The 11,074-nt window shown below is 46.8% G+C and overlaps 1 protein-coding gene across 1 annotated transcript; it reads left to right on the top strand.

Moving 5' to 3' along the window:
- The first annotated feature begins 222 nt into the window (after positions 1-222).
- Positions 223-5,170, top strand: Fam136a (family with sequence similarity 136, member A). Its single transcript, XM_013022477.1, has 3 exons — positions 223-352; positions 1,396-1,536; positions 4,931-5,170. The coding sequence occupies exons 1-3, from the start codon at positions 266-268 to the stop codon at positions 5,117-5,119; spliced, it is 417 nt and encodes a 138-aa protein (XP_012877931.1). The 5' UTR covers positions 223-265; the 3' UTR covers positions 5,120-5,170.
- The last annotated feature ends 5,904 nt before the right edge of the window (positions 5,171-11,074 follow it).

The raw sequence follows: 11,074 nt of genomic DNA, 5'->3' as shown, positions 1-11,074 counted from the left end.
ATAGATAGATAGATAGATAGATAGATAGATAGATAGACAGACAGATAGACAGATAGACAGCAGAAAGCCAGGACAGCAACCCTCTGGAAACCTCTTCCGCGCAGCCCGGCACCGCGTGGAGTTACTCCTTCTGGGACGCCAGGGGGCGGCTGGGGCCGGGCAGAGCAGGCGCGCCATCGCGCGGAGCGGGACTCGGCGGCAGGGGGCGGGACAAGCGGCGAGTCCATGTGGGCGCCGGCGCAGCGCGGCGCAGCGCGGGGTTGCCATGGCGGAGGTGCAGCAGCTCCGCGTGCAGGAGGCGGTGGACTCCATGGTGAAGAGTGTGGAGAGAGAGAACATCCGGAAGATGCAGGTAGTGTGGACGAGGCCGGGCCGGGCCCGGAGCCCCTGTCGCGGGGTTCCCTGTCGGCCGGCACGCCGTCCGCTCCCTGCGGACGCGCCGGGGCCGCCCCTGGGGTCGCCGGGCCTCCGTGGGCCGGGCGGGCGAGGCCTGGGTCCTGGCCACGCGCAAGGCCGTTTCCCACCAGCCCAGGAGGGAGGTAACAGAGCCGGGGTCAGGCGCTGGCCCCCGCCCGTGTGACCCCGGTCGCCCTCGGGTGAACTGGGGCGCAGGAAGGGCGCCGCCGAGGTGCAAGGCCGGAGAGGGGACGCTCCGCCCCCGCCCCCGCCCCCGCCGTGGCCAGGCCCGGCCGGGTTCTGTTGCTCCGAACTGCTGTGTGGGGCTGGTGGGCTGCTGGGTCCGGCCGTCCTCGCCGGACTTGGCGTTTCTTTCGCATGGCGCCTGGAGTCATGATTGCCCTCTGGTGGGACCTAAGTCTTCGACGTGGCCGACCTCTGAACCTTGGGCTCTGGACGTACTCGGCTTTATCTGATCCGCCCCACCCACCCCTCCCACCCAGCCTGAGGAAAGCGAGCGCCTGGGAGCTAGCTGGGAGCTAGCCTGTGATCCTAGCTACGCAGGAGGCTGAGACCTGAGGATCCGGGCTGGAAGCTAGTCAGACCAGACTGCCCATGAGACTTATTTCCACTTAGCCCGCGAGAAGCCAGAAAGTGTGGGCGTGGTTCAAGTGATAGAACACACACACCCTTGTGCAGAAATAACCCAGTACCAGCACGTACTTTTTAAGGAAGGGGGTAGGGCGGTGAAACCGCAGTAGGCACAGAATTTTCCCAGAGTTGATTCTGAAGGTCCTCATGCTGATCTCTAAGGGAGGTGCACATAGAAACATTGCTCTCTGGACTGGGACATGGCTCCAATGCTAGTGTGTGCGGGAGGTCAGCCTTCAATCCCCCAGTGCCGTTTAAAAGATGTATCCTCCAAAGCTTTGAAGAACGTGGTCATCTGTCCTAGAGGTTCTCCTACCAAAGCCAATTCTTCACTCCTTCCCTTCCCAGGGCCTCATGTTCCGGTGCAGTGCCACCTGCTGTGAAGATAACCAGGCGTCCATGCAACAGGTGCACCAGTGCATCGAGCGCTGCCATGCACCTCTGGCTCAAGCACAGGCCTTGGTGACCAGTGAGTTGGAAAAGTTCCAGGTGAGGAATATCCCAAAGAGTAGCCGTCTCCAGGCTTTGAAGTGCCCTTTCACAGGAGATGACAAGCATTCTGGAAGAAGTCTTGGAAGCTGAGTGTTAACTTCAAGTTAACACTCAGGGGTTCAGCCCCTCCATAGGAACAATGATGGAAAAGGGAAGGTTCTTAGGTCTTTCTTGTGGTTAAACACCAAAGCCTGTGTGAATACATACATCTCTAAGATGTATATTAATTCCTTTTTAAAACAAAAGCCAGATGCCAGTGGTGCATGCCTCTAAATCCTACTTAGGAGAGTGACACTTAGAGGATCACCATTTGTTTTGTTTTTGTTTTTGTACCTGGGCTTGACCTCAGGACCTGGGCACTTGACCATTTAAGCCACAGCTCCACTTCCAGCTTTTTGGTGGCTAGAGATGATAGTCTCATGGACTTTCCTGCCCAGGCTGGCTTCAAAAGGTGATCCTCAGATCTAAGCCTCCTGAGGACCTAGGGTTACAGCCATAGCTACTGGCACCCAGCAGTCATCACCATTTAAAGGAAGCTCAGGCAGAAGAAACCCAGGCTCAAAAACTCTGGGAGGGTATAGCTCAAATAGAGCAGTAGCCATGGGCACTAAAGCCTGCTGAGAGCATGCAGCCCCAAGTTCAAGCCATAGTACTTGTGCAAAATAAATATGTAAATTTAAAAAAAAACAATAGCCCTTTTATAGAATATCCAGGCTGGCACCACAGTTGATATTCACCTGCCTCCACCTCCCAAGTGATTTGAGATTACAGGAGTGTGCCACTAAATCTGACCAAAGGTGTAGATTTTTAAAGCGGGACCCTACCGCTATTTTGTAGACTTCTACCTCCCTCCAGGACTGCCACTACTTGCTCCACACAGAGCAGTCCCTGTGCTCAAAGTTGGCATTTATATGAAACGTTATTGTTGACCCATGATGCCTGCCTCATAGACCCCGCCAAGGTATTCCTTTTCCCCCTCTGAGGAGTAAAGGGTTCCTCACATCATTTACTTCCTGTCTCTATATCTCATGAGACCTGGAAACAGTACTTTGTGAACCAGTGTTTCATTCCCACACCTATTAATAAATATAATATTACATATAATACTCATAGTGGGATATGCTTTTACATTGTTTTAAAATAAAAACTTTTCAAAGTTACTGCAGTTATAGCTGTGTGCTGATATCTCACACTTGAAATTCTAGCTACTCAGGAGGTTCAGATCTAAGGATCACAGTTTGAATTCACCTAGTACAGGAAAGTACTGTAACCACCAAAAAATCCAGAAATGGAGCTGTGCTCAAGTGGTAGAGTCCCAGCCCTGATAGAGAAAGCTTAGAAACTTCCTAAGCCCTGAGTTCAATTGGGGGGGAAAAAGTACCAGTTCAAAAATAGATTAATGCCAGGCACCAGTAGCCTATACCTGTAATCCTAGCTACTCTGGAGGCTGAGATCTGAGGATCACAGTTCAAAGCCAACTCTGGCAGGAAAGTCTGTGAGACTATTATCTCTGATTAACCACCAGAAAACCAGAAGTGACACTGTGGCTCAAGTGGTAGAGCACTAGCCTTGAGCTGAAGAGCTGAGGGACAGCGCCCAGGCCCAGAGTTCAAGCCCCACAACTGGCAAAAAAAAAAAAAGATATGATATATTGGGGCTGGGAAGGTGGCTCAGTTGTAGAGCACTTGCCTTGCATGCTCGAGGGCCTGGGTTCGATTCCTCAGCACCACATAAGCAAAAAGAAAAAAGCCGGAAGTGTCACTGTGGCTCAAGTGGTAGAGCGCCAGCCTTGAGCTGAAGAGCTGAGGGACAGCGCCCAGGCCCAGAGTTCAGGCCCCATGACCGGACCCAAAAAAAAAAAGGTATGATATATTGCCATTATGAAGGTATTAACTTCTCCACGAACTTAAAAGATGTTTGGTATTTGTTTTCATTTTGATGGCTAATTTCATAGGGGGGGTCTTTAAGAATTTGGTTCTTTGAGCCAGGAAGGAGACTCCTATCTCCAATTAACTATCTCCAGAAATAGAGCTCTAGCCTTAAGTGAAAGGGCTAAACGAGGGCAAAGCCCCGAATTCAAGCTCCAGTACCAACACCAAAAGAAAAAAAAAGGAAGAAAGAAATTGGTTCATTGGTTGCTCTGCGACTTTCTCCTTCCATCCTCTTTGTGGTATATGCGAATTCAAGCTCCAGTACCAACACCAAAAGAAAAAAAAAGGAAGAAAGAAATTGGTTCATTGGTTGCTCTGCGACTTTCTCCTTCCATCCTCTTTGTGGTATATGTTTCCAGGTATATGTTCACTTTTCCACTGTGCTGCTGCAACAGCTTACTCCTGGTTTTCTACCTCTCTCACGCCTGCAAAACTCTTGGCCTCTTTTATTGGCTTTTCCCTGATCCAGCCTCTGGGCATACCAGTGCCCAGCCTGTCCTTGATCATTGTCCCATTTCTAACTGCTGCATAACATTAATAGAATGCCTGCATAAAGTAGATGCTTGATAGGTACTTTTGATTGAATTGAATGGTTTTCTGTAGCAAGGACAGACATTAAAGAATCAAGTTTTGTTGTTCTGTTTTTTTGTTTGTTCGTTTTTGTCAGTTGGGCTTGAACTCTGGGCCTGGGCGCTGTCCCTCAGCTCTTCAGCTCAAGGCTAGCACTCTACCACTTGAGCCACAGTGCCACTTCTGCTTTTCTGGTGGTTACTTGGGGAGTCTCATGGATTTTCTTAGCCCAAGGTGGCTTTGAACCGCAATCCTCAGATCTCAGCCTTCTAAGTAGCTAGGATTTCAGGCATGAACCACCGACTCCAGGCTCAAGATATTTTTAAATATTAATCTTGTGTACAATATATTCTTTCATTGTTTTCTAGAAGTGTTTGAGCTGAGTCCTCCTGATAGCATCTTTTCTTCTAGTTCTGGTGCTTGAACTACACCTTTTGCTTGCTCAGCTGGTTCTCTACCACTTAACCCACCTTTTCAGCCCAGGTTTTTGCTGGTTATTTTTGGAGATGAAGTCTCTTGGGCTTTACTGTCTAAGCTGGCTTTGAATCACAGTCCTCCAATTTTATTTTTGCCCATCCTGGGGCTTGAACTCAGGACCTACACCTGGTCTCTGAGCTTGTTTTGCTCGAGACTTGTGCTCTATATTTGAGCCACAGCTCTACTTCTGGTTATTTGGGTAATCTATTAGAGATAAGAGTCTCACTACTGACTCTCTTGCCCCAGCTGATTTCAAATGATAGTCCTCAGATCGCAGCCTCTTGAATAATTTTCACACCTTGTTGATCTCACTGGTAAGATAATACATGTCAATACTTGACCACATGGTCAATACTCAGTAAATGATGCCTAGCCTCTCAGCTGTTTCTTTCCTGTTGTTTTTTTTGCCACAGGACCGCCTGGCCCGATGCACCATGCATTGTAATGACAAAGCCAAAGATTCAATAGATGCAGGGAATAAGGAGCTTCAGGTAAAACGGCAGCTGGACAGTTGTGTGACGAAGTGTGTGGATGACCACATGCACCTCATCCCAACTATGACGAAGAAGATGAAGGAGTCTCTCTCATCCATTGGAAAATAAAAGTCTTTGCTAGTGACCATGGGGCTTGGGGCAGGGAATCTATTTAATAAGAGAAATGGGAATAATCTTAAGTCTTTTAAGCAAAGTTTAAAATGAAGAAACTAAGGATGGTAACAAGTTTCAGGCATATTTCACTTGCCTGTGGACCCTGGTTCTTTTGTGTTTTAATTATAGAAAGTGAAATGGAGAACACTGGTGCTAAAATTTCAGTCATGATAGAATGGGAGAGTGTTCTAGAGCCTAAATTTCATATGGCAAGTGCTTTTCTTGGCAGTAGAGGTCTCCATGTACCAAGCCAGAGATCCTCCACGTACCAGATTCTTCTGATTACACAAGATGCAACAGGTTGGCATGTTCCTATAACCCAACTCTAATCTGGTGAAGTTTGAGGATGGTGTGTCTATTGCCCACTCCTGTTTACTATAAGTATCACAACACCAATTTCCATGAATTGTAAAGCAAATTCCAGCGGATGACTAATTTAGAAGGGGAAAAAATGCTTCTGAATCTTTAGTTTTGCTTGGTTTTGTTTTATATACAAGAATATGAGATTTAAGATACAGATTTGGAAGAAATAATAGTTTGAATGGGAACTTAAATGGTTCCTTTTGCCATTAAGATATAAATTTGAAATTCTGACATTGCGTTTTTTAGCCTACAGACTTCCTCTACTAGCTAATAACCCCTGAGGCTTTTTGTAGCAGACTGATGGGACCGTCTTGACATTGATACTTCCCATTGCAAGGAAAAGGGATACATAAATACAGCATTCAGTAATAAACACTAAAATAGGAACTATTGTCTAGTTGAGAGAATTGTAACATAATAGAACCCAAAAGCCCTCAATTTTGTAGAACAGAATGGAGTACAAGCCTAAACCCAGCATTATTTACCATCCTGTGGGCACAGTAAGTTCAAAAATTAAGTAACTTGAGCTAAGAGAAGCTGCAACAACCTTATAGCAAAAAACATAGACACAGACTCATTACCAAATACCAGTTTGCCTGGAATCTTTACCAAATGTGGTGTTTCTGCTCTAGCAAAGCATGGCACCTTTTCAGTGGGGACCATGTTACTTTTTAAATCAACTTATTACTTGAAACTATAATATAGCCTGTTTGCTGTGACAAGGCTATGATATATATATTTTCCTAGTGGTATGATTTTAAATGACCTTATATTGTTTTCCCACTATCTAGATGATGACTATTTAACTTTCCCAATATGCTTCTTGTTATATGTGAAATAAATTTCTTATGATATCCAAAGAAATGGAAATTACGTGTTATAGTTTAGATGGAGGACTGATGTATAAATATATGACTTGAAGCTCACTAAAAGAGGCATCCCTTATCTAAAAGAAATTTCTCTGTGAGGCTAAAAAGTGAAATCTAATATCCATGTCAGTTACAGTTAAATAATAGCAAGTGGTGGAAAAGACAACTTGAACCTTTTAGAGAACTCTTAACATCACAATTTTGGAGTATAGCCGGGTGCTGGTGGCTCACACCTGTAATCCTAGCTACTCAGGAGGCTGAGATGTGAGGATTGTGGTTCAAAGCCAGCCTGGCCTAAGAAAGTCTGTGAGACTCTTTATCTCCAATAAACCACCAGAAAACCGTTAAGTAGCACTGTGGCTCAAGTGGTAGAGTGCTGGCATTGAGCTGAAAGAGCTCAGGGTCGGCACCCAGGCCCAAAGTTCAAGCTCCACGAACAACCCGCCCCCCCACCCCCACCCCAGAAGAGAACTGCAGAGTACAAAATAAATTACATATTAAAACCTTTACTGCCCGTTATATTTAAGTATAGCCAACCCTGACCGCTAGGATTGAAGTTAAGTTTTGAAGTATGAGACCCTATTTGAAATCACCAAACCCATGGCTATCAGTGGCACTAATAGAATCCTTGCCTAACAAGCTGAAAGCTCGGAGTTCAGACCCCAATACTATGAGAGGAAAAAAAAAAGCTGTAATCTGAGAACTCTACTATGTAAGGTTACACTTGATAGGAAAGTTGAGTATTCGTGTGAGGACATTACGTGGGGTCTGGAGGCGAGAGTTCCGAAAGGGATGGGCAGTCGGGAACACGCTTCGGGCTCTAGACTGCAATTCCTGGGGACGGGGCCCGGCCCCTTTCTTCTGGTGTACACTGGCCGTTAACTGTCAGGCTGGCCCCACTACATGCCGCGAACATACATGCCGGACAGCCATTAGGGTTTATTTTCATCCAGTACATACATGAGGATCACGTGGTTGCTCTTCCCCCTGCCCACACTCGTGAAAGACCCCGCGTGACTCAGAACCTGAACCAGCGAGGAAACAAAGTCCCGCCTCTCAGTCCTGGCCAATCACTGGAGGACGCAACCGGAAGCCGGTGGTTGACGGACAGGTACAGCCCTACCCTAAGTATCGCGAGGCTGCTCACGAAGGGTCGTGACGTCAGACCAACGGTCGTGTGTGCCGCGGGCGCGTGAAGGAGGCAGCAAGTTCGGTTCCAAAGCATCGCTGAGCCCGCCGATTAGAAACCATGAGCAAAGCCCACCCTCCTGAGCTAAAAAAGTAAGTACGAGTAAAAGCGACGCGGCAGGGGTGACTTCCGCGCCTTCCCCGAGTCCCCGGACTCCTGAGCGGTTTCCCGTCGGCCCGTGCGCCTGGCAGGCCCGTGCCGGGGGCTTCGGCCCATTCACCTCAGTTCGTGCTGGGGTCCGAGGCCTTGCGATCCAGGCCCGGGACTGCGCGTCTGAGCGGAAGCCGCAGCAGTTCATGTCGAGATTGCTACCAAAGCCAACCACGTCCTTTGCTAAACATCGTAACTAGCATCATCCTCTGACAAATAACAAAGTGGCTGGGATGCAAGTGTTAGACAATATAGAAGGAATCAAAAAGCCACGTGAAGGCCGAGCATTAGTGACAATGCCTGTAATCCTAGCTACTCAGGAGGCTGAGATCTGAGGATCACGATTCAAAGACAGCCTGGGCTGGAAAAGTCTAAGAAATTGGTATCTGCAGTTAACTACCAGAACACTGGAAGTGTAGCTGTGGTTCAAATGGTAGAATGCTATCTTTGATCAAGAGCTCTGAGATAGCGCACAAGCCCAACCACACACACACACACACACAAGCCACTTTAGTATTAAAAATGTCTATTTGTTTCTTTGAGCTTTTTCTTTTTTTGGGGGGGGGGTCCGGTTGTGGGGCCCGAACTCTGGGCTTGGGCGCTGTCCCTCAGCTCTTCAGCTCAAGGCTAGCGCTCTACCACTTGAGCCACGGCGCCACTTCCGGCTTTTTTCTTTTTGCTTATGTGGTGCTGAGGAATCGAACCCAGGGCCTCATTCATGCAAGGCAAGCGCTCTACCACTGAGCCACCTTCCCAGCCCCTCTTTGAGTTTTTTCTTTATAGAAAGGCTATTCCTTGGAGCTGGGAATGTGGCTTAGTGGCTTGCCTAGCATGCATGAAGCCCTGGGTTCAATTCCTTAGTACCATATACACATAAAAAGCCAGAAGTGGCTCAAGTGGTAGAGTGCTAGCCTTGAGCAAAAGAAGCTCAGGGACAGTGCCCAAGCCCTGAGTACAAGCCCCAAGACTGGCAGAAAGAAAGAAAGGCTGTTCCTTTCCCTTTAAACTTGAATGTATCTTTAATTGATACCATAAAAAATCTTATTAATGGAATGCCTTGCAAGGTTTCAATAGAAGTATCCACTTTCAGTTCTTTTTGTTTTCTCCCCGGGAGAAAACAAACCTACTGCCTTGTAAGTGTGATGTGAGTCCTCCACCCCTGAGCTACCCTTGAGCCCTAAATGTATACATTCTATCCTTTTGAATAGTTAGCTGTGATGTTAGAACTGCTGGAGAACATTCATTTCCCTGATTCAGAGAAAACTTAAGTTGAAGGTAGGAGAGCAAGTTGTTTTACAACCCTAAAAAAAAAAATCTGACAAAGAAAAATTCATATTTATTAATTTTGTATTGAAATGCACTTGTTTTAATGGGGGGGATGAATTTCTTTGTGCTGGTCCTACGGCTTGAACTCAGAGCCTGGGAACTGTCCCATTTTTTGCTCAAGGATTGTGCTTTACCAGTTGAGCTACCGCACCACATCCAGCTTGTTCTGAGATAAAAGTCTCATGGAACTTTCTGCCCCAGCTGTCCTCCAAACACAGCCCTCAGATCTCAGCCTCCTAACTATTTGGATTATAGGTGTGAGCCACCAGCCCCTAGCTCTAGTTGTGAGTTTTAATTTTTCCTGTTTGTTTTTGTGTTGTGACACTGAGCACCTGAACCCAGGGCCTGTGGAACCAAGCACTCTGTCACTTGAATAACATTTCCCCTCCTCTCATCCTAAGTGCACTTTTTTTTTTTTTTCTGGTCATAGGGTCTGAAATCTGGGCCTGGGTGCTGTCCCTCAGCTCTTCAGCTAAAGGTTAGCGCTCATACCACTTGAGCCACTGTGCCACTTCCTGCTTTTTCTGTTTATGTGGTGCTGAGGAATCGAACCTAGGGCCTCATACATGCAAGACAAGCACTCTACTACTGAGCCACCTTCCCAGCCCGACTTCCAATTTTCTAGTGGTTAAGTCTCACAGACTTTCCTGCCTGGGCTGGCTTTGAACCACAGTACTCAGATGTCAGCCCCCTAAGAACTAGGATTACAGGCGTGAGCTACCAGCACCTGGCTAGCCTATGTACTCTTAAAAAGCAATGGTTCTTAAATAAAGAGAAGGGAATCTAGTACTACTGGCATATATTTGGTGTGGCTCAGGGATGCTGTTAAACATCCCAGAATATACCGGATACCACCTAACAAGAAGTCCTAGTACCAAATATCAGTGTGCCAAAGTTGAAGTACCCTAGTCTAACTGAGTTTTTTCTCCTGCCTGCCAAAATTTGCTGGGATAGTAAATCTTGTCAGTCATTGACTTTGCTATATATAATAATTTACCATTGTATTGAAATGCACTTGTTTTAGTGGAGGTGGGGGTGAATTTTATTTTTTTTGTGCTGGTCCTCTGGCTTGAACTCAGAGCCTGGGAACTGTCCTGCTTTTTTTCCTTTTTTGAGGGGAAGGCTAAGTTAAGAGGGTAAGTTTTTAGTTTTGTGAGACTTGTGCTGCCTCCTAAGTGCTACTATTAAACACGCCACCACACCAGTATGATTCCAGATTCTTTTTTCCTGCGCAAAGATGGCACTCTACTACTTGAGCCACACTTCTAGGTTTTTGCAGCTTGATTGAAGATAAATCTCGTATTTTTCTGCCCGGATTGGCTTTGAACCACAATCCTCAGACCTCAGCCTTCTGAATAGCTAGTAGGCTCAAAATTCCAGACTTTTTTGTGTATGTTCTGTATCTCTGGCCCTGAGCTTTTATTGTTGCTCAAGGATAACACTGTCACTTGAGCCTTGACTCCACTTCCAACTTTTTGGTGATTAATTGGAGAAAAGACTCTCAGGTACTTGGGGGGCTGGGAAGATGGCTCAGTGGTAGAGCGCTTGCCTTGCATGCCTGAGGCAGTCATGGGACCTGTCCCTGAGTTGTTGGGGTTTTTTTCTTTCTTTCTTTTGCTAGTCCTGGGGCTTGAACTCGGAACCTGGGAGCTGTCTCTAAGCTTCTTTGCTCAAGCCTAGAACTCTACCACTTGAGCCACAGCACCACTTCTGGCTTTTTCTGTTTGTGTGTTTCTGAGGAATCAAACCCAGGGTTTCATGCGTGTTAGGTAAGCACTCTACCACTAAGCCACATTCCCAGCCCTGTCCCTGAGCTTTTCTGCTCAAAACTAGTGCGCTATCACTTGGAGCCATGCAACAATTGAAGATATAGGACTCTCACTGACTTTCCTGTCCAGTCTGGCTTGGAACTGTAATCCTCAGATCTTAGCCTCCTGAGATCAGCTAGAATTACAGGTGTGAGCCACCAGCTCCCAGCCTTGTATATGTTTTTTGTTTCTTTTTTTTTTTTTT

The sequence above is a fragment of the Dipodomys ordii genome, unplaced genomic scaffold, assembly GCF_000151885.1.
Source record: "Dipodomys ordii isolate 6190 unplaced genomic scaffold, Dord_2.0 Scaffold63, whole genome shotgun sequence".
NCBI lineage: Eukaryota > Metazoa > Chordata > Mammalia > Rodentia > Heteromyidae > Dipodomys > Dipodomys ordii.
The sequence above is the reverse complement of the archived record's forward strand: the minus strand, read 5'-3'. Positions and strand labels throughout refer to the sequence as shown.

Excerpts from the sequence above, each read along its gene's own strand:
- Fam136a (XM_013022477.1), top strand. The coding sequence starts at position 266 with ATGGCGGAGGTGCAGCAGCTCCGCGTGCAGGAGGCGGTGGACTCCATG. Across the intron at positions 353-1,395 it reads AGAACATCCGGAAGATGCAG|GGCCTCATGTTCCGGTGCAG; the intron begins GTAGTGTGGACG and ends TTCCCTTCCCAG. Across the intron at positions 1,537-4,930 it reads GTGAGTTGGAAAAGTTCCAG|GACCGCCTGGCCCGATGCAC; the intron begins GTGAGGAATATC and ends TTTTTGCCACAG.